General features: G+C 41.2%; 1 protein-coding gene across 2 annotated transcripts in view; it reads left to right on the top strand.

Moving 5' to 3' along the window:
- The window catches only part of HEATR5B (HEAT repeat containing 5B), a 136,971-nt gene that overhangs the window by 8,761 nt on the left and 104,355 nt on the right, over positions 1-23,855 (top strand). For both annotated transcript variants that reach the window (XM_075535810.1, XM_075535809.1), the window contains exons 6-15: positions 1,086-1,257; positions 4,146-4,303; positions 5,332-5,581; positions 7,283-7,438; positions 8,376-8,626; positions 12,392-12,503; positions 13,185-13,337; positions 15,080-15,179; positions 22,444-22,553; positions 23,649-23,812. In XM_075535810.1, coding sequence (XP_075391925.1) covers positions 1,086-1,257; positions 4,146-4,303; positions 5,332-5,581; positions 7,283-7,438; positions 8,376-8,626; positions 12,392-12,503; positions 13,185-13,337; positions 15,080-15,179; positions 22,444-22,553; positions 23,649-23,812 — 1,626 coding nt within the window. The remainder of the gene's footprint in view (positions 1-1,085; positions 1,258-4,145; positions 4,304-5,331; positions 5,582-7,282; positions 7,439-8,375; positions 8,627-12,391; positions 12,504-13,184; positions 13,338-15,079; positions 15,180-22,443; positions 22,554-23,648; positions 23,813-23,855) is intronic.

Raw genomic sequence — 23,855 nt, 5'->3', positions numbered from 1 at the left:
AGGATGATGAAGGACAACCTTGTTTAGTTCCCATTCATCACTTTCAGTTTCTCTCTGTGGAGCGTAATGTTGGCTGTTGGTTTTGTAAATATGTCCTCTGTTGTATTGAGGGATTTCTCTTCTTATTTTGTTGAGTGATTTTATCAGGAATTGGTGTTGGATTTTGTCTAATGCCTTTCCTGAATCGATCGGGTTATGAAATTCTTTTTCCCTGTTTAAGTTTTATGATGGATTACATTGAATGGTTTTCTAATGTTGAACCATCCTTGCATACCTGGTATGAATCTCAGGATCCTGACTTAGGAGTTTTTAAAAACCTGATAATTTTTTCCTTTTGATATGAGTGTGTTCACCTTTTTACTCCTGTCCATGAGAGATAGGTAGGTAGTGCTTTTCTAGAAATGGATTAACCTGTCCTAGGTCTTTAACTCTGTTGGAGTACATGCTTCATCGTATTCTGTTATTAGTCCTCTGCGTTTCACTTGGCTCGGGTGTGACAGTTGTCCTTTCAGTTCAGTATGTTATTTGCACCTTCTATTCCGTTGTTAGATTTGCAGTGGTTTGTTATTTTGTCAATCCTTTCAAAAAACCAGCCTTTTCTCTAAGACTTTTATTGTTTTTTAGTTTTGTTTTATTTCGGCTCTGTACAGCTTTTTTTCCTCTAATTGCTAGAGATGTTGGGTTAAGATGTTTTCCTTTTTTGGTGTATATATCTCTTATCCACTAGCTATATGAGCCCTGCTTTTGCTCTGTCCCAAAGGGGGTACTTTGTCTTAGAGGGAATAATGAGTCAGAATTGACTAGATGGCCGTGGTCTGGTTTTTAGCCTAATGTAAGTGTTTAATGTTATCAGTTCCTCCCTAAGTACGGGAAGTTCAAGGTCAAAGATTAGAATGACCATGATGCTCACTTTGTTTGCTCTCATCTCCCGGAAATAATTATGCTTCATTGCCTAATGTCCAAAATCTTCATTCTTTCCCCAAGTATTTAGTAGTTCCTGGTAGATGAGTGGACCAGGTTCCTGTCTCTCTGTTTTCAGATGTGGACATTCTCGAATGTAATTCATTTCTTATTTTTAATTCCAGTGTCTACTAGAGCTGCAGAATGAAGCTGTATTCATGTGGACTGCTGAGCTGGAAAATATAGCCACTCTCTGCTTTAAGGCTTTAGAAAACTCCAATTACGGAGTCCGGGTGGCGGTGTCTAAACTCTTAGGAGCAGTTATGGCAACAGCACTGATGCCAAAGCAGGCAACAGGTAATGCTATTTGCAACCCCTCAATAGCGCACACGAAATACCGTAGTTGAAAATCTGTGGGATGTTTTCTTGTAAATTCATTACTATGCATAAACAGGTCATTTTAAGGAATTTAAATTATTAGGTTTATTCATCTACCTTTTTCATATAATAAAATATCCAAATGATACTTTTCTTTATTGTCAAGACATTGTTTATATTGAAAATGTAGAGAGAAAATGTGACAATTATGCTCCACATGTAAGCAAATGAGATTTATCAAATGGTTTTGTATAAGGTTCAAGGGCTTGGAATCTAGTACATGATAGGCTTTGAGAGTTCATTCTCTGGTGAGGAGATCCCCATGTATAGCACCATCCAAATGTTCTTTCTTCCTTTGTGGTCATTGCGATTAGCCGAATTGGTTTTTGCAGGTGCCTTGGCGTCACAGAGGTGTGGAGAGTTGTGAGAATGGCTGCGTGAGCCGCACTCTGCTGTGTCCCCTTCTTTACCGCATTCCCAGATAACAGAAACATGTTGCAGATGCAAGTCCCAGGCTTCCTATTTATTAGTAGGGAAACCCTACCTAGATTTTTTGAGCTTTAATTTTCTCCTCTTTAATAAGAATTATTTAGATCAATGTGCTGGGTTCAATTGATGATGATGATGATGGTGATATTTTAAAGTGCTGCCTATGTGTCAGGCCCTGCATGAAACGTGTTCCAGAATTGTTTGCTGTAATCCTCACAGAGCTCCCTTGAATTATAAATGCTGTTGCTTTTCTCATTTTTTTGATGAAGAAATTGAGACTTAGAAATATTGTTTAATTTGTTTTCTAGTCATGTCAGCTGAAATTTAAGCGCAGGTACTTAAATTCCGAAGCCTAGGTCCTTATCCAGTCCCTGCCTTAGTTATCAAGTGCTGCTGTCACAGAAGCACTGTTAAGACAGAGAAATTGGCTTTGGACTCTTGAAGTCTGAATTCAGTACTGGCTCAAGGGAACAGGTTTGTCTCTGTTTTGATTCTCCAGTACGGTCCTGGTTTCGTTGAACGGTTGCTTCTGGGGAGTGAGTATTCATGTCTCCTTAGCAATTTTCTGTCTCTTCTCTCTTCCCTTGCTTGCTTATTTAATCTTGTTTGTGTCACAGAATTGATCAGCTCAAGACACACTGTCTTAATCTTGCCTCGTTAATAATAATGATAACCCAAATGGCATTGTGACCACAGGCATAGAGGTTAGGAATTGCAATATGTATTTTGGGAGGGGCACAATTCCATTTCTTTCAACCATGCTTTATACTTCCCTGTACAGATTTATTTGGTGCTGTATGAGAAAGGGGTTCCTAAATTACAAAGTTCTACCAGGGATGGAAACTGCTATTAGCTATTCTCAAAATGAAAGATTAGTAATGGTTCAAAAGGTCAGCAGTGGATATTCAATGTAGTATGATCATAGAACTCAATATTTAGTTGAAAATATAATATTAAAAAGCACATACATTATATTTTCTACCTAAATTGCCCACACATCATGCAAATGCAGATTTAAAACTTATAATAAGGTTTTTCATCTTTTGGCTTAGAAAATATAAAAGGTTATTTGGTATAAAACTTTGAAACAAAACAAGTATTTCCTTTGTAATAACAAACAAACAAGTATTTACTTATTTAGCATCACCTTTTTTGGGTTACCTTTTGTTGTTTTATTCTTTATTTTATTGTATTACTAAAAGTTTACACAGTAAAATAGTTCCTATTGAGCAGTTTCAGTGCTGTGAGTTAAGCATCGAGCTACTAATGTCATGGTTAGTGGTTCAAGCCCACCAGTCTTTCTGTGCGAGAAAGATGAGGCTGTCTGCTTCTGTAAAGCTGTATAGCCTTAGAAACCCCAAGAAGCAGTTCTACTTTGTCTTCTACAGGGCCACTTTGAATCGGAATTGACTTGATGGAAATAGGAGGGAGAATACATATTGTTCACTGACACTGATTACATTTTTCACAGAATGCCAATATTCTCATGATTTCCATCTGGTTCTGTTTCCCTTAATCTAGTATACCTGTCACCTCCATCTGCCATCCTTACCTATCATTTTTGCTTTAGGGTAGATACTAAATATTTGGTCGAATATAGATGATTAGTTAAAAGCGCATAGTACTCAAAAGTGATAACTATTTCTCACCAAAAAGTTTATGAGCCAGTCTATTTTGACTGAGACATGACCTCTGAGCATGGCTTCATTTCCAAGTTTAAAGGAAATCCCAGGACAGCAGTTTCAGGGGGGTTTCTAATATCTGCCAGTTCAATAAGCCTGGATTTTTTTTTCTAAGGAATTAAAAGTAAAAACTCTGTTCTACATTTTCTCCCTGGTCAGAACAATTGTCAATGGCACCATCTAACTCTTCAGGTGTAAGAGGAGGGGGGACAGCGCTCCCCACTCCCTTCATACCTGTGCCCAGTGACCTCTTTCATCACAGTCGCTTTACCCTAAACTCGAGAGTGAAGACTTTAGCTTGTGAGTATAGGAGCATGTCCCATCTCTGTTTTTACTTTAGTCCTCGAGCAAAATTTAAAGCAAGCAAAGTCTCATTTTTTAGATCACGACACAAAGGTTTGTGTATTCATACAAATTAGTATTGCACAGAGGAAAACGGCAGAAAGAAGCATCGCAGACGTTCATAGAGGTTCTGCCTGTCTGGGTTGTGGAGTTTTGCATGTTTGCTTTCCTTATATCCCTCTCTATTTTCAAAATTCTCTCCGACGGATGTTATTTTGATAGCCAGAGAACCTGCCCTTACGAAGAATTACTTGACTTTTCAAACTGTCTATTATTAGAAAATAAGATTTAATTAATAACACCAAATCTGCTTTGAAATACATTGGCTTATAAAGTTTCCTTTCTCCCTGAAAGTAATGCGCCAGAATGTGAAGCGAGCAACGTTAGATGAAGTCTTAGAACTCATGGCCACAGGATTCCTGCGTGGAGGGTCGGGTTTCTTAAAGAGTGGTGGAGAAATGCTGAAAGTTGGAGGGTCAGTTAATCGTGAAGTGAGAGTTGGAGTTACACAGGTTGGTCATATATACCTATATATCAGATAATTTTATTCGTATCATTTAATGAGATTTCATGGAGGACTATCAATAGATACTCACCACACATCTACAAACTGTTTACATTGTCTGTCTTTCAACACATTCCTTCTATCCAATGAACGAATTATATTCAAACTCCAGATGGCATGCTGATAGAAAAAGGTTTGATGTTTAAATGCTTACATTGACCATACATTAAAATCCCATGAAGTTTTCTCAAATTTTACTTGGAAATGATAATGTGTAAAACAATTTGATTTCATTGAACTATACTCGGGAAGCTTGAGGCATGAGGAGTTTTGTGTTCTCCCACAATCCTTGTGACTGGATTGCATTGCTATCAATGACCAGTTACTGCCACAAGATTAAATCTCACTTGGAAATAGAATTTCAGGTGATAATTAATACAAAATGTACTGCTTCTCTCTATATAAAAGGATGCAGTGGTTCTTTATGACCTTAGTAAAATTTACCCAACTTTGCCCCTGAAACAAGTTTGGATAAAGGAAGCCATTTATTTTTTCCTACAGAAAAAAGTCATAAATATTTTATCGTCATAGGACATTGTTGATTTGGGATGTTAAGATTAGTTTTATTTCTATAACCTGTTCAATTTGTGATTCTCAAAGTGAATTTAGCTATTTCCTCCCTCTCTTACCAGTTTCTTAGTTTTTTTATGTAAGTGCTGTTTAGTCAAAGATAATTCTGCCAGTAGTTTCGATGCGGGAATTTCTAAGGTCTCAAATTTTACATGTTCTGTTTTTAAAGAAATATAAAGGAGCGTCAAAAGTGGTGGAACGTTCTATTATCCTGTAATTCAAAGTTTTAATGAAGTTTTTGGAGCCCCTCATAATATACATTTTATTGTTGCAAGTATTTCCATCATAACTTATATTTATCTTATAGAAATTATTTTGCATGTTGTCAACAGTTTTTAGTTCCTTTAGCTAACTGTAATGCATTTATAGAAATGTATCTGAAGTTGTTTCTTATTCTCTTTGTAGGCTTATGTTGTCTTTGTAACAACTTTAGGTGGTCAGTGGTTGGAGCGTAGCTTTGCTACATTCTTGTCCCATGTACTTGATCTTGTTTCTCATCCTCGGGCAACACAAACACATGTAGAGGCCGTGTACTCAAGACGATGTGTCTCTTTTATCTTAAGAGCCACTGTGGGCAGTTTACTAGGCGAAAAAGCCCAGATAGCAGCTGCCAAAGAAATTTGCCAAGCTATTGGAAAACAAATGAAAGCAGTAGGTAAGAATTGAAAATAATATGTTATTGATTGTCTTAGTTGTATTAGTCCTTTATTGTTGTTCTTAATAAATGCGATGCAAATCTGATTAGTCTATGTCTTTCTAGACTGTATTTTCTGAAACAATATTTTGTTATGCTTTGGATGAAAGTTTACCAAATTTCAACATAATTTGTTCAGTGACACTGGTCACCTTTTACACAGTGTGTGAATTGCTCAGTGTTTACATTCTATTTGTTTCATTTCCTGTAATCTAGTTGCCCTGGTCCCTTGCCTTCTGTCATCTTTGCTTTAAAGTAAGTGTTGACATTTGGTCTCAGGTAGATTTTTTTCTAAAAGGAGCACAGTATTTCAGGTGACAATTGTTATTTTGTAGATTGTGTTTTAATAAGCATTTATTGTGTATTCTCCTTTGTTATTGTAACTACACAATTACTGTGAAATCAAAATTTTCAGGAATTGGGTAGCATGCTTATAAGATAGGGTTTTCTGGTTTATTTCGGGTACCTACAAGATTTTCTTCCTCCTGTACAGAGTTATAGTCTTAGAAACCTACAGAATCACTGTCTTATGGGATCACTATGAATAGGAATCAGATCGATGGCAGTGAATTTAGTTTGTTATGTTTTGGGCAGATTTTATAATCCTCTTGCTGTATAGCAGCACTTTGGGTTGCTATCTTTAAGTAATGGATTTAAATTTATTTCTTACTTGGCGCTTGTCATTTTAGAGACAAATGTGCTACTTTTTTTAGCTACGAAGCTTTAAAAAAATTTTTTTTAATTGTGAATTAGGTAGGGGGATTTACATTTCAGATCATCAACTCTGTATTCAATAGTTCAGGCCCCTCATTCCCCCAGCCCTTAGTCTGTGCTCCCTCCCCTGACAGTGGCGGGGAGGAGGAAACGTTTAGGAACTAGAGGAAAGTTGGATGTTTCATCGTTGCTACACTGCACCCTGACTGGCTCATCTCCTCCCTGAGACCTTTCTGTAAGGGAATGTCCAGTTGCCCACAGATGGGTCTCGGGTCCCCAATCTGTACTCCCCCTCATTCACAATTATTTGATTTTTTGTTCTTTGATTCCTGATACCTCATCCCTTCTACACCTCGTGATCACACAGGCTAGTGTGCTTTTTTCTTGTGGGCTTTGTTGCTTCTGAGCTAGATGGCCGCTTGTTTACCTTCAAGCCTTTAAGACCCCAGACACTATAGCTTTTGATAGCCGGGCACCGTCAGCTTTCTTCACCACTTTTGCTTATACACCCATTTGTCTTCTGCGATCGTATTAGGGAGGTGGGCACACAGTGATATGATTTTTGTTCTTTGATGCCTGATACCCAATCCCTTCGGGACCTTGTGATCACACAGGCTGGTGTGCTTATTCTATGTGGACTTTGATGCACAGCCTGAACTTTTATATACATTGTACTTTGTTGCATCTTGCATACTCAGGTAAATTATATATGACACTATACTTTAGAATGTAACTGATGCAGACACAGTACCTTAGTATGACACTATTTTTTCTCACTTAAGTGTTGGTTTTCCCAGACACGTTTTCTGATGAGAAATAACTGCTGTTTAATGCTCAGGAATCAATTGGCATGATTTAGAAACATAAACTGAATAAACCTTCCCTGACCCACCTAAAAAAATTGTTTCACACTTTCATTCACCATGGTGCATTGTTCTGTGCTTGTAGAAGCAGTAGTGAACGACACGAGTAACGAAAACAAATCTGCAGCAGCCGATATTGCAGCCAGCCAGCACGTGATGGTCTGCGCCTTGCAGGAGCTGGGGAGCCTGGTGCAGAGCCTGAATGCCACCGCATCCCCTCTTATTCAGGAAACCTCTATAGGTATGATTCATTAGCTGGACTACTTTTTGCTGTTTTAAAAAATCATGGGGATAATTGATATTTAATTCCTGATTGATTGCTGCTTAGTCTCATCGTTAGACATCTAATGATTGATTGCTAGTCATCATTGATTGCTGCTTATTATCATCATTAGTCATCCTTTGCTGAAAGTTGAATTTTAGTTAATATGCACTGTGATGTCCAAAGGAGCCTGACAGCATCGGACTCTGCTTACTACAAGGTCAAAAGTTCGAAGCCACCAGTCTCTCTGCTCCCGTATAGCCGCAGAAACCCAAACTGGGGGGCTCTACCCTTTTCTATAGGGTTGGTGTGAGTTGGAATCAATGTGCTGGCAGTGTATTTGTTTTGGGTTTTTTTTGGTTGCTGTTGTTGTTCTGTGGTAGTGAATAAGGAGCCCTGGTGGTGCTGTCAGGTCAAAGTCAGAATGCTAATCTCAAGATTGGCGATTGAAACCCACAGGCTGCTCCTTGGAAAAAAGATGGGGCTTTCTGCTCCTGGTATACTGTCGCCTCAGAAGCCTTGCATTGTGTCGTTATGAGTCAGTATTGATTTAGTGACATTGGTGGTGTTGTTTGTTTGTTTTGTTTGTGATCGTGAATACTGAACTAAATCCTGAAAGTGTTGGGAGCCAAATCAAAAGAGTCATGGTGACTTTATGTCTCATCATTTACTAATATTTACTGAAGACTCAATTTTGCGTTAGCATTCATATTTTACTAGCTATAATTGTACTGTTAATCAATACTTCATGAAGGTAATATGTGTTCATGAGCAATGTGTGTTTTTTCACTGTTGTGAAACGGTGTGTGAAACAAGCGTGATTGTGATTTTCATCGTGGTCTTATCCCCGGACTTTTAGTCCGCGAAACCCTCTGACTTCATTAGAGAGTGGTGATTTTGAGCTTTTCCCTTTTAGGACTTTTGGAGACTGTGACTTCAGTGCTTCTTCATCCAAGTATGGCAGCTCGGCTCGCAGCCGCGTGGTGTTTGCGCTGTGTGGCCGTGGCCTTGCCTTTCCAGCTGACACCATTTCTAGACAGGTGTGCAGAACGGCTCAACAACCTGAAGACCTCACCTGAAGCTGTTAGTGGCTACAGTTTTGCAATGGCTGCTCTGTTAGGTGGAGTTCATCAGTGTCCCTTGGGCATTCCTCATGCCAAAGGAAAGGTATGCCCGAGACTGTAGGTTTGTAAATGCTTGTAGAGAGTATAGACCAGTTCATACTCCCGAGCACACAGTCAACAATTTCTTCATGTATAATTCAGTGCCATTGATTACATTCTTCAAGTTCTGCAGTCTGAGCTGTGAGTTTTATGTATCGGTCATCAAATGACAAGAGTGTTACTAAATTTGACATTTAATTCTGATATAGGATTAATGGGCATTATCTGTAGTTTAAATTTAATTTAGACCCGAGCACATATTATATTATTGAAATATTAAGAGTTTTTCCCTTAAAAAAAAAAGTTTTCCTCTAAGCCTTTAGGGCTAAATTTTGCATTGCTAAGTGTGTTTTCTTTTAGAAAAATTAATACAAGAGTAGCCACACGGAGGTGGAGATTAGAGATGCTCCCAATGTCCTTTCCCAAATGCTATACCGCTCCATTGGCCATGACATCAACCAGCACACCTCCCCTCGGTCTGTCCCCTCCTACCCTGGAGTTCTGCAGTCCCGTCTCACAGAACTCATGCAGTTGTTCAGGAAATGACCCGCCTGGATGTGTGTGCTGGTAATTCCGAAATCCGAAGTTCAAACATTCATCTGGAGGCTCTTTCTCATCCACAGGGTCCCACGAGCTGGTGAAAGCAGGGCAGGTGATAGGCCGCCACTCCTGTTCTGGAGGCCAGGAGAGGCCAGCCACACCCAGAACAAAAATGTCCCACAGTTAAGACAGTGCTTCTGCTTCTGTGAATGCTCAACCAGTAAGAAGAGGTCACAGAAAAAAAAATGGCTTTGATCGAGCTGTTGTTTTTAACTTCTTTCCCCGAGGGAAAGGAGCCTTGGTGATGTGGCACATTACACATTAGATGATGACTGACCACAAGGTTAGCAGTTCGAACTCACCAGCCAGAAAGAGGAAACCGTAACTGTCTAGTGAAGAATGAGGGCAACATATGTACAAAATGCCTGATTCAATTGATGTATGGATTGTGATAAGAGTTGTACGAGCCCCCAGTAAAATGATTAAAATTAAAAAAAAGATTTATAGCCTTGGAAACCAGAGGAGCAGTTCTCCTCTGTCACATAGTGTCACACTTGGAGTCCGAGTTAACTCATGGGAGTGAAGTTGAATTACTTTTCCCCAAGGAAACCAAGGATGGTGACTTGAGTTCCAGCCTCTAGTAAAATGGAGATGCTGACCATCCCACCTTAATCCTGTCTGTCAGCATAACAGACCTCTCTTCAAAATGGGATTATAACCACACGTGTAGAGGCTAGGATTTGCATCATTAGCGGGATTATGGCTAGAAGGGCCATATTAAGTACTTGACTGCATCTCACTAAGCTACCCAAAGCAAACACTAGCTCAGTGGTAGAAGTCTTGCCCTACATGCCAGACACCCAAGTTTAAATCCAACCATTGTGCCTGTTAATGGATATTGGAGTTTTTGCAGTTCGATTCCAGACTACCACAATAAAGCGCTTATTGCTGTAAAGCGAGTCATCAAGTTTTTGGTTTCCCAGTGCATTTGGGAGGAACTCTGGTGGCATAATGGTTACACGTTGGGCTATGATCTGGAAAGTGCACGGTTGAAATCCCCCGTGGGAGAAAGATGGGGTTTTCTACTCCCATAGTCAGAGCCTCAGACGGGCAGTTCTACCCTGCCCTAGAGGGTTGCTATGAGTTGCCGTCAACTCATGGCAGTAAGATTAAGTGCAGTTGGAAGTCAGGTTTGTACTAATTGTATAATGACTGATTATAGTCCATCAAGTATGCAGTATCATTATTTAAACATTTGAAATATTGTGAGAATTACCAAAATGCGACACAGGGATAAGAAGTGAACTCATACTTCATCGCAAAGATGGTGCCAGCAGACCTGGCACTAAACAGGGTTGCCACAGACCTTGAATTTGTTTTTTAAACAGTGCTATCTGCACAGTGCAGTAAAGTGCCATAAAATAGCGTACACTTGTCTTCTGAGTGTAATGTTACTGGATTGTATGTCTAAAACTTTATGTTACCTACCCTGGTGGTGCCCTGGCTCTGAGTTGGACTGCTAACTAAAAGGTCCGCAGTTCAGGACCACCAGCCGCTCCACAGGGGAAGACGGGGCTTTCTACTCTCGTAAAGAGTGACAGTCTCGGAAACTCACAGGAGCAATTTTACCTAGCCCTGTAGGGTCGTCGGGAGTTGGCATCAACTTGATGGCAGGGTGTTTTAATACAATTAAATGACTTTTAACCAAAATAATGAAACCCCAATAACATGACTATTTAAAAGCTGTTAACAGAATATACCACAGGTTCCCAATCTTATTTTGCCTACCATCCCTTTTCAGAAAAAAATTAGTACCCGCCCATAATCTACAATAAAGTGTGGGTATCTGCTTTTGCAGCCTCTCTGGATCATTCACGCACACCCCGCCCCCCCGCCTGCCCAGGGGGCAGCATCACTAGAATACGCTATTGTCAATGGTCATATTAGCATTTTGATAATACTTACTACAAACAGGATGATTTAATAAGTGAATTTGATTGATCTCCCCGTTCTTCCATAATTGAGGGAAGTAAAATAGCTCAGAGAAGCCCTGGAGGGACAATAAGTAGGTGCCTGGCTGCTACCCAAAAGGTCTGCAGTCTGAACCCGCCTGTAACTGCGAAGGAGGATCCGCTCCCGGGAAGATTGCCATCTAGGGCAGTGGTTCTTAACCTGTGGTTCATGACTCCTTTGGGGGTCAAATGACCCTTTCACAGGGGTCGCCTGATTCATAACCGTAGCAAAATGACCGTGATGAAGTAGCAATGAAAATAATGTTATGGTTGGGGCTACCACCACATGAGGACCTGCATGAAAGGGTCGCGCATTAGGGAGGTTGAGAACCCCTGCTCTAGGGATTCCTACACGGGAGTGCGACTCTGTCCTCTGTGGGGGCTGTGGATGGGAGTCGCCCAGATGGCATACAACAGCAGAGGGCTTACCTGAACCTGCTTTAGTCATTTTCTTCTCAAGAACTTAAAAGCTTTATAGAAATAAGATTTGTAACTTTACACAGCAAGATTTTAAAATTGTCATTACTTTTGGGATCCAAGATCCAGGCCTGTTCATTCCTTCAGCTCCCAGGCTGCTGCTGGGATCGGCTTCCGTCTCCCTCTGGCTCACTGCTGCCTCACTGTGTTCCTGTTGCTGATTTGCACACCGAGATCCTCAGGGCTTATCCAAGACTCGGAGAACGCATGTGATCTCTGCTGTCATTCTCCCTCTTCTCTCAGGATTCCCTCTGCTCCTGTCGGAGGGCTTGTCTGCTTGCATCCCGTGCTTGTTTCAGCTCCATCCCTTGGCTCCTGTGAATTTCTTCCCTTTGGGCTACTTCTGCTTTCTTATTCACCTGCATCAAACATGTATTTTGTTTATGGCCAAGTTTAATTTTCATCTCTTAAGATGAATCTCTCCAAACCATTCAGTGTATGGTAAACCTTCCGTCTGCAGACCACTTCTCCATCTGCACTGTTTGTCATTTAATCCCATACTGTCTTCTCTAACTGACCATTCCTTTATGCCGTTTTTCTAAGATTGTACGTGCCATGAACTAGGTAGGCTTCATGGCATATGCATGATGGAAATTCAATAAATTTTTAATATAGGGTAATTCAGTAATAGTCATAGTAATTGGTAATGTAGGCTAGTGCAATTCTGAATGCTGTGTGCTAGCTCAGTTGAATTATTTAGCTTATTTAATGGAACATCCAATTCTGCGCTTCTCTTGCAGATGGTAGTAAGTATTGCTGAAGACCTCTTACGGACTGCGGCACAAAACAGCCGGCTCTCTCTGCAGCGCACCCAGGCGGGCTGGCTTTTACTCGGAGCACTGATGACTTTAGGTATCCTCGTGTTTGAACGGGATTCTCGACACTGTCTAGCTCTCAGTAGACCGCAAGGCAAATTCAGTTGAAAAGTTCTTTAACCTCATGTTCTAGACTTCCAGTTAAGTTGTAAAATGGTGAAGATGTTGGTCTTTACCCTCCCGTCATTAGATTGTGATTTTTCTCCCTTGGCCATTGTTGGTTAAGTGCATTTAATGAAAAAGTTCACTCCAGAATTTCGCCCTTTGCTTTCAGAATAGCCATCTATGTGATTGTTCTTATTGGTGGGGCCTTCCAATTGGTGCTGACTCACAGCGACTCTTGTGTATAAACAGAATAAGACACTGCCTGGTCCTGCACTGCCCTCGACCTGGTGAGCTCAGTGCTCATCAAAAGAGAGGGGCATCTGGGGGGCATTTTAATCCCCAAAGTGAACACAAGTGTTGTGATTTTAGTGGGGTGATAAAGACACGTTGGGTGCTGAAAATATTGATACATTTTCACGTTTATTTTAAGCCAGTAGAAGTGATTTTTTTATTTACTGTATAAAAACATTTTGGAAATAAAGCCCATTTCAGTGATAGCATGAAATGACAGATCATGTTGAAGTGGACGTACAGGGTGGGGGGCGTCTCGTTTCCGCTGGCTTTTGTAATGTGTGCGTTATTTCTTTGGCTGTGTGCTCCTTTTCTTGTTTAGGACCTTCAGTGGTTCGTTACCATCTACCTAAGATGTTGTTACTGTGGCGGAATGTTTTCCCTCGCTCTCTAAAGGAGCTGGAGGCTGAGAAAGCCAGAGGAGATTCTTTCACCTGGCAGGTGACGTTAGAAGGGCGTGCTGGAGCTTTATGTGGTAAGAATATTGGTGTTTTAAAAATATTTATAAAGTGACGGGAATTTACTACTTCATATGATTATTTTAGGGTTGTTCTTGGGTGCCATCAAGTCCATTTTCAGCCCATAGCAACCCAGTGTGATAGCAATCTGCCCCACAGGGTTTTCTAGGCGGTTAACTGTAAGGTGCAGATCACTGACTGGGCTTGAATTGCCAATGTGTCAATTACCAGTTGGCACTTAACTATTGTACTACTTGGGCTCCTTTGTCTTAATTTGTGATGATAAATGAGTTCTTAGAGATGGTCAGAAACTGAATAATCCATTCCAGTTTACTAATTCTATTCAAACAGAAGCTGAGGTTTTGCGAAGTGATTTGAGTTGGTGGGAAGGAGGGAACTAGCCTCTTAATTTTCTTATTGCAGCCTTCCACTTGTGGAAGAAGCACTAGGTTATACAATCTAATGAGAAAAGATGGGAGTTGTCAAAAATATCATGGTACTTGGATCTACAGTCAATACTTAAAAAGGCAGCTGTCAGAAAATCAAATGACACACTACACCCATCAAATTCGCTGCACAAAACTTCCCTAAAGTCTTCAAGAGCAAAAGTGTCTTTTTAGGACTAAGGTGCGCTTTACCCCAAACCATGGTATTTTTAGTAGCCTCGTATGCATGTGAAAGTTGGATATTGGATAAGGAAGACCACAGAACAGTGGATGTGTTTGAAATCTGATGTTGGCAGAGAGCATCGAAATACTGTGGACTCCCAGACGCACAGGCAGATTTGTCTTGGAGGAAGTGCTGCCAGAGTGCCTCCTAGCAGAATAGCATCCCGTGGACTTGCTGTCAGAAGAGACTGGTCCTAGAAAAGGCCATCAAGCTTGGTAGAGGGTCCATGAAAAAGATGAAGCTCTTTGAAGGAATGGGTTGACACAATGACTGTAACGGGGCGCTCCAACAGAACAGTTGTGAGGATGGGAATGGATGGGGCAGTGCTTCATTCTGTTGTAGAAAAGCAAGGGCAATAGGAGTGGCTCCCACCAGCAATGAGTATGTAAAGAAAAATGATAGCTCATCTTTGTAGTGGAAAGCCAGCCCTTTAATCCCATCATTCTCAATCCTTAAAGATGGAGCTCTTTTTTTCAGACATCAGCACTGTGGCAATTATGGATGAAGTTGTTGTTAGGGAGTCAACAACTTACAGGAAGGACTCTAGTTTTGCTTCTCTTGGGAACTAGAATTATACTGCATGGCCCTGTTCTACCTCAGAGTGAAAGGGCTGCTTTTTCTAAACGAAGGGAGAGAGATGGGTTCTTACCCAGATGGGTGCCAGGGTGAGATGTCAGTTTTGCTGCCTACATACCCAGGAGCTGTTACTGTCAGCTCCCTTGTTAGAGAACCAGTAAGAGATTCTTTCCATTGGACTGTTCACTCACTCTTGATTCTGCTAGAAATGGCTCTTTTTGTAGTCATCTAAATTACTTTGGACTTAATGTCCTCCGAATTCCTACCCCAGCAATCTCCCTACTAGTTACTCTCCCTCCCCCTGGTCCCCAATTCCTGCTGTTTCCTTTTGTAATGACTTTTCTTCACAGTTGTAGTTGGTTTGGCTTTTGGCTTTTTGCTTGACTGGGTTTCAGAACCTTACATTTTACAACAATTGGAAAACTGTAGGTACCTTTGTATTTGTCTAATTTGATAAAGTTCTGCATCCTCACAAGTGCTGCTCCCAAATTGTCCTTTTGAAACTTTTGTCTAGCGATGAGGAGTTTTGTTGCACATTGTCCTGAGCTCCTGACTGAAGACGTGATCAGAAAGCTGATGACCCCTATCGAATGCGCCATGACTATGATGTCACAGTAAGTAAGCAGTGATGACATAGTTTAAATTTATTTTTAATAAATCATTTTATTGGGAGCTCTTATAACAATCCATACATCAGTTGTATCAAGCACATTTGTACAGATGTTGCCATCATCATTTCTTTCTACTTGAGCCCTTGGTATCAGCTCCTCTTTTCCCCTCTCCTCCACCCTCCCACCCTTGTGAACCCTTGATAAATTATTATTATTTTCATATCAAACACTCTGCTATCTCCCTTCACCTACATTTCTGTTGTTCATTGTGGGGAGGTGTTACATATCGATCATTGTGATCAGTTTCCCCTTTCTCCCAACACATCCCCCCCTATCTTCATGGTATCGCTACTCCCATTATTGTTCCTGAGGGCTTTATCTGTCCTGGATTTCATGTGTTGAGAGCTCTTATCAGTACCAGTGTACTTGCTCTGGTCTAGCCACATTTGTAAGATAGAACTGGGGTCAGGGTAATGGGGTGGGGAAGCACTAAAGAAGTAGAGGAATGTTGTGTGTTTCATAGGTGCTATACTATACCCTGGCTGGCTCTTCCCTTCCTTGTGACAGATGGGCTTTGGGTTTCCACTCCGACCCGCTCTTTTTTTTTTTTAATACTTTTATTGGGAGCTCTTCCATCTCTTATCACAATCCATACATTCCTCCAGTGTGTCAAACACCTTTGCACATATGCTGCCATCATCATTTTCAAAGCATTCTCTTCCCACTTGAGCCCCTGATATCAGCTCCCCATTTCTTCCCCCTCCCTCCACCACACCTTCTCTCATATTATTTCCATATCCTATACCATCTTCTATTGCCCTTCATCCACTTTTCTGTTATTTGTCCCTCTGGGAGGGGTTCTAGGTTCATCCTTGTGATCGATTCCCTCCTTCCCCCTGCCCCCTCCCTAATCTTCCTGGTAACTCCAGTCTCCTTGTTGTCCCTGAGGGGTCTATCTATCCCGGATTCCCTGTGTTGTGGTGTCCCTGTAGCAGTGTGCATGCTCTGGTCTAATCCGATTTTAAGGTAGAATTGAAGTCATGATAGTGGCGGGGGGAGGAAGCACCAAAGAACTAGAGGAAAGTTGTGTGTTTCATCAGTGCTGTACTGCACCCTGACTGGCTCATCTATTCCCTGTGACCCCTCTGTTAGGGGATGTCCAAGTCTATAGATGGGCATTGGGTCTCCACTCCATGCCCCGCCCAACCTTTCACATTGGGTATAATTTTGTTCAACCCCCTTCTTTTGTATTGATATGATTGTTGTTTAGGGTATTCTGATGCACGTTACCCGCTCCCGTCAGCACCTCGTGGACACACAGGCTGGTGTGCTTCTTCCATGTGGGCTTTATTGCTTCTGAGCTAGATGGCCACTTGTTTATCTCTGAACCTCCAAGACCCCAGACGCTATATCTTCTAATAGCTGAGCACCGTCAGGTTTTTTCACCACATTTGCTTATGCATCCATTTTGACTTCAGCGATTATGTTGGGAAGATGAGCATCACAGAATGTCAGATTATTAGAACGTGTTCTTGCGTTGAGGGAGTACTTGAGTAGAGGCCCAATGTCTGTCTGCAACCTTAATACTTAACACATAAATATATGTACATATTCCTATTGTTATATATTTATTAGTCTGGGTAAGCTAGAGAAACAAATTCATAGAGACTCATGTGAATGAGAAAGAGCAATTGAATATTGAGAAAGCATCCCAGCCCAGTCCAAATCTAGTCTATAAGTCCAATTAGCCCATATGTCTATTACTGATCTATAAAGTCCTCTTCAGACTATTGAACACATGCAATGATGCTGAATGCAGGGAGATCACAGGTCAGTGGGTTTGAAGTCTTCTTAGAAGGATCCAGTGGCATTGTAAGCATCTCAGCGCTGGCAGGGATCTCTAAGTGGTTTCTCTGCTCCAGAGGTCTGGTTGCATCAGGGTAGGTCCATGTGGCTTCTCCTCAGGGATGTCTTGAAGGGAGGGTCTTGTCAGTAGAGAGCCTCCAAGGGAGTAAGCAGAGAGAGAGAAGTGTATCCCGCCTCCAAGGAGGAACTACAGGAGTTCCCAGAATCCGCAGGAGAAGGTCATGTCCACACAGAGGCCTCATTGGCTATATCTTGCTTGACAGGTCAGACTCCACCCCTTTACTTGTAATCCTCTCAAATTGACACCAGGTTATGTAACTACCACACATGCCTATATTTATACCTCTATAAATGTCTTTTGCTTTCTAGTTCTTTCCTCTATTTCCTTTTACTTTCCTCCTGCCCCACTATGATGTTTGACTGTCATTCGGCTCTCAGTAATACCTCTCAGCTACATTGTACTTGAGCAAACCCCACGAGCCATTCTACACCTTCCTCGCCATCAATTTTTAGATCACTTGTTCCCTTGTCCCTAGGTTTGTTGGCTCCCCATTCTTTCCCCTGGAACTGTTTGTCCTGTTGTTTTCTCCTCGGGATTGTTTATCTTACCTATAATAGAGATAGACATTGGAAAAAAAGAAGAAGAAATAGGCCTTTAAATAGTTCCAGGTCTGTCTGCTGACCCATATCTATGTTTTCTGATTGATTTATGATGAGGTGCCAAGCCCTTCCCTTCAAGTCTTATTTTTGGGATTCCTCTGGGACCTCTTTTTTGCTTTGCTCCACTTGCTTCTTGGTTGCGTTCCCTTCGTGTTTCGCCCCAGTGGCAGCGGGGGGTGGGGTAGTCAGACTAGGCACAATTCCTCCACTGTTTCTCCAGTGCTGTCCTTTGCAGCACTATTGGTCAGTGAGGGGACGTCATGTCTTGTGGTGCCTTGGCTGCTCCAAGCAGGAGTGTCTTCCTCAGGGTGTAGTGGGCCAGGTTGTCTCTCTCTCTCTCTCTCTCTCTCTCTCTCTCTGTCGGTTTGCTTCCGTGTGACCTGGGCAGACCTACCACTCTCCCCCCGCTGTCTCTTTAGTGCTGTCCTCTAGTGCAGTCTTCTGGGAAGGGGTCCACATCGCTGGGATTGGAGCTGGCCCCGCTGACCTCTCTGTCAGTTGCTGCTTCGTGCTGGTGTGTTGCCCTCATGGCTTGGCGCACCAGGTTGAGGTCTGGTCCCTATCTTTCCTGTGGAGACATAATAAACACCCTTCTCATGGGTTCCCTACTACCCACGTCCTCTTCCCCCCCCTTCCTCTCCTTTTTAGTTGAAACTTTTTAAATATAAAGTGACTGAAAAATGACAGTAAAGAAGTGGGTTGAAATTAAGTGTTTTTGTTAGTAGCTTTATTGAAAAACAATTCATACCTCATAAAAGTCTCTCATTTAAAATATACACTTCACTGGTTTTTAGTATATTCACAGATAGGTGCAACCATTACTAAAATCAGTGTGGGCACATTTCATCCTCTTAAACTCGTGGCCCTGTGAAACTCCCTCTCTCCGCCGTAAACCTCACTGCGATCCCATAGATAAGCTAGAACTGCCCTGTGGGTTCCGAGACGGTAATCCTCCACAGGAGTACTTCTGTGGAGCAGCTGGTGGTTTCAGACTGCTCCCTGTGCGGTTAGCAGTCTAGCGCGGAGCCACTCGGCCATCAGATGAGCACCCACAAACTATCTTCTCTCTGGTTGATTTCCCTTCTCTGGGCTTTCATATGAACTACGGAATGTTATGGTACATGTAGTCCTGTAACTGCACGGGCGTCTTTCAATTAGCATTGCTTTTCCCAAGCCCGTCCATGTTGAGCTTGTCTCAGTACTTCACTTCCTCTTACGGTCAAATAATACTCTCTTGGCCGAATATGCCACATTTTCTTTTCCTGTTTTCTTGATGGACATTTGGGTTGTTTCTATCTTAACAGTATTGTGAATTACGATGCTATAAGCTTTCAGGTACAGATTTTTGTATGATTATACAAGGGGTTATTTATTCCAGAATAAACCACAATTTTTTTTCAAGCTATGTATTTAAATTTTTTTCTACACAACAAACTTATCACCTTCAAAGTACTCTCCATTACACTAAATACATTTGTCAAATCTGCGATTCCACTCTTGGAAACATTTTTCAAACTCATCTGTTTGGATGGCTGACAGCACCTCCCTCAGTTTATTTTCTTCACCTCTTCTACGTCCTCAAATCGCTGTCCTTTCATGTCCCTCTTCATTCGCGGAAACAAAAAGAAGTAGCATGGAGCCAGGTCAGGTGTGTGGGGCAAGAGAGGCATGCTGTGTTTTGCCAAAAACGAGTGCACTGAGATGGCTGCAAGAGCAGGTGCATCGTCATGGTGGCAGAACCCGTCCCCCGTCTGCCACAAACCAGGCCTTTTTTGTCGCACACTGTTAGGCAGTCTTTTCAGAACCTCTAAATAGAAAGCTTGATTAACCGCCTGACCTGGTATAGTGAACTTCAAATGCACTCACTACTGTCCCCCTCACATCAAAAAAACAAATGAGCATCATCTTAATCTTTGATTTCACTTGGCATGTTGTTTTTGGGCGAGATGATGATGGCAGCTTCCACTGGCTTGATTGATGTTTGCCGTAGGGGTCGTAAGAATTGCACTATATCTCGTCACCAGTAATGACCCTGGGGAAAAAGTCTAGGTCATTTTGGAGCTGTTCTTTCAAAGCACATCACGTTTCCACTCGAAGCTCTTTGTGCTAGACAGTTAGAACCCGAGGCGCAAATTTCACAGTGACCCTTCTCATCCCCAAATCTTCCATTGAAATGAACTGAAACAAGCTCACAGATAGTCCAGATAACTCCCCATCTCTTCAATGGTCTGTTGTCGGTCCATACGCACAAGGGCACAAATTCTGTCAACATTTTCATCTGTTCAGGATGTTGACAGACGTCCAGAATGGTTTGTTATCAATGGACATTTCACCTTCCTTGAAATGAGGAGACTTGAGGCTTTCACATAGTGCTGTCTTTGTAAAGCTGTGTTCAACATCACAACCGTTTCTGCAGCATTTTTCCCAAGCAGGAAACAAAATTTCACAGCTGCACGCTGTTTTCTCTTTTATTAGCCGTCACAAAAAATGAGGTTTGAGTGAAACTGCTTTTATGAAGAAATTCACCTTGACCAGGTGAGGCCACTGGGTGAACTCCCTCAGAGTAAGTTGCTCGATGCTCCCCTAGCAGGAAGACTGCACTCTGAAATCTCTGCCAGCCCAGCAGAGCTTTTTCCATTTTATTTTTGGTTGCCCCATCATGTTTTTATTTTTCTTGGGTATATTCCGAAGTCGAATTGCTGGGTCATAAGATAAACGATGTTCTTATTTGGGAATTGCCAGACTTTTTTCCAAAGCGGCTGCACCAGTTTGCATTTTCACTAGTAGTCTGTGAGTGAAATGGTTTCTCCACATTTTCACCAACACTTGTGGCGTGATTTTCTGATTCTGTCTTGGGTGGTGTGAGGTAGTATCTCCCTTGTGCTTTTGATTTGCATTTCTTTGATGATGATGAATGATGCTTTCATCTTTTTATGTGCTTAGGCTGCCCTTTTCCCCCTTCTTATGAGCAGTGTTTATTTAGTTTCCTTGCCCAGAATTTAATTGGGCGATTTGTCTTTACTACTGAGTTGAGAGAGTTCTTTATGTAGTCTAGGTGTACATTCCTCATTAGATAAATATTTTACAAGTATTTTCTCCTATTGCTTTTCACTCTCTGGTCTCCTCTGAAGTACTGAAGTTTTAAATTTTCATGGAGTTCAGTGTGTGTGTGTGTGTGTGTGTGTGTGTGTGTGTGTGTGTTTCTTTTGAAGCTTGTGCTTTTGGTAATGTACTTAAGAATTCTTTGCCAAAAATCATGAAAATTTGCTCTATGTTTTCTTAATTCTAAGAGTTATATAGTTATGTAGTTGTTACACTGAGATTGTTGATCTATTTTAATTTTAGTTCATACATTGTGTTAGGTTACCAGTCTAACTTCATTCCTTTGTCATTTGTTTTCAAGTTGTTCCTGAAGCATTTGTTGAAAGACTGTTTTTTCTCACTGAATAGTCTTTACATCCTTTGTGAAGATCAGTTAGCTATATGTATATGTGTGTCTATACACATGCACACACAGAGTTTCAAAAAGGTCATGGGAAGATTGTGTCTTTCAATTCAGTTTCTCCATGAACTTTCTGAAGCCTTCCCATCTATGACCAGGAGCACACCCATTGCCGTTGAGCTGATTCTATCTCATAGTAAGCCTTTAAGTCAGAGTAGAAGTCTACTTAGTGTTTCTGAGACTCACCATGACTCATTATAGGAACAGATAGCTTCATTTTTCTCCCACAGAACTGCTGCTGGGTGAGAACAGCTGACCTTGAGGTTAAGAGCCTAGTGCTTAACCAAGTGCGTCACCAGGGCACCATATATACTTATAAGGGAAACAAAACTCACTGCTATGAAGTCGGTTCTAACTGACAGACAGGGTAGAACAGTGGTTCTCAACATGTGGATCGCAACCCGTTTGGGGGTGGAATGAGCCTTTCACAGGGGTCACCTAAGCCGATCAGAAATCACATATGTTCGATGGTCTTAGAAACTGAGACACCTCTCTTCTATCCGTCTCCAGGCAGGTCTGCCCACATGCAGATACGCCCACATATGAGTACCTGGCGTGAAGACTGTTACCCATGCTACACTATGCTTCAAGACAAAATTTCATTGATTTGTCATTAGAAAAAATATTTCAACAATATATAATTATGTAATGTTTTGTGATTAATCACAATGCTTTCATTATTTGTAACAATGAAAATACATACTCCACATCAAATACTTACATTATAATTCATAACAGTAGCAAAATTACACTTATGAAGTAGCAATGAAAGTAATTTTATGGTTTGGGGGTCACCGCAACAAGAGGAACTGAATTAAAGGGTCGTGGCATTAGGAAAGTTGAGAACCGCTGGGGTAGAAGTTCCGTCCTTTGTCTCGGAGAGGGCAACCACTGGGGTAGAAGTTCCGTCCTGCTGTCTCGGAGAGGGCTGGTGCTTGAGAACCAGTGGGGTAGAAGTCCGTCCTTCTGTCTTGGAGAGGGCTGGTGGTTTTGAAGTGCTGACGATTCATATTGCAGCTCCACTCATAACCACTGTGCCACCAGGACTCCTCATGTCTACCTATACATAATTGTATTTTAAAGAATTTGTGTTGCTACCAGTAAAGTTAATAAAAAGTAAATAAAGTGAAAGCGCTCTAGTTTTGGTGTATTCTAGCAGTGTGTCGTCACATTGAAAGCATTTTTTCCAGCGGTGCGTGTTCTGATGAGCTGAAAGCAACTCCTCTTTCCGTATTTCAGCATCCCGTCAGTAATTAAAGCCCACGGAGCGCATCTGAAAGCCAGTGCAGCGATGGTCCGTTTAAGACTTTATGACATCTTGGCTTTGTTACCTCCCAGAACTTACGAAGGTAAACGGAACGTGTAGTACCTGATAGTCATTCTTCCAGTATGCCTTTCTGTATCTCCAGAGTTTTACAGAGTTCTGATTAAGGATTTGTCACTGGCTGGCTTATGCACACAGGGAAGCAGCTGTGTGACGTCTTCATATATAGTATCCAACAAAGAGCCCGTTATCTCTCATTGACGTTGGTCAACCATTCAAACTTTAAAATTAGTCCTCAGTTTTAAAACTAGATAACTTACAATCCTTACTACTTATAAAACTTAACATCCTACATTAATTTTTATTCTGATTGTTCCATTTGTTACATGATCTATTGTAGTTATTCAGTGCGTTTCAGGCATTGTTCTAAGCCCTGGACGTGGACTAGCACCGTTGACTGTAAACACAACCTTTTGAAGCAATCAAGCTTATTATAGATTTGTAGATGAAAATTTTCAAACAGGAAAAGTAGCTTATTCCAGGCATAGTCAACGTGAGAGCTTGGATTCAAACCCAGCTTGTTCATCTTCAGTTTGTTTATCATTGTCCTAATCAATTCTATTATTATTATTCCTAATCAGTTTCCTATATACAAGGGGGCTTTTAAAAGGGGGTGGAAAAATATAATCGAAAGACGAGGACCTTTTTTCACAACCTCTTTAAAGCCCTCTCATAGTACAAGCAATAATTTTAGAATCTGGATGGAGAATAATAATGTAGTTTGAGGAAATCAAATATATACAATATCAAAATTATGATAAACCATTGATGTATCTCCAGTACAGCCATAGCCAGGACCAAACGTTTTGCTATGTTCTGGTTCAGTGTTTGTACATTGTTGGGCAATAAATGATGTCACGTTGAATATTTTTAATATGAACGATCTTTCCTGCTATTTGAGATTTTGGTTACTTTAAATAATTTGGACTAAAATGGAAAATACAATCATAACAAAAGGAATTACCTTTAATTCTGCATTAAAACCTTCATTATACTTAATATGAAAAATTTTTAAGGAAAAAAAGAATTTAATTATTTTATTCCTGTTGACCATTTGAGGAATGATTGTCATTTTTAAAGACTTTTTCTTTTGGATCTGATTGGAAGTTCTTCCTTGTAGGATCTTTCAATGCACTTCTTAGAGAACTGGTAGCAGAATTCACTTTGACTGACAACTCTGCCAACACGACCACATCCCTCCTCAGATCCCTGTGCCATTACGACGACAGTGTTCTCCTTGGCTCCTGGCTTCAGGAAACCGATCATAAATCGATTGAAGACCAGGTAGTAAACCTTACAGGGAAGTGAAATGCTGCCCTGCTCTGAA

Source organism: Tenrec ecaudatus, chromosome 17, assembly GCF_050624435.1.
Source record: "Tenrec ecaudatus isolate mTenEca1 chromosome 17, mTenEca1.hap1, whole genome shotgun sequence".
Classification (NCBI taxonomy): domain Eukaryota; kingdom Metazoa; phylum Chordata; class Mammalia; order Afrosoricida; family Tenrecidae; genus Tenrec; species Tenrec ecaudatus.
Note: the sequence above shows the minus strand (reverse complement) of the source record. Positions and strands in the feature narration are given on the sequence as shown.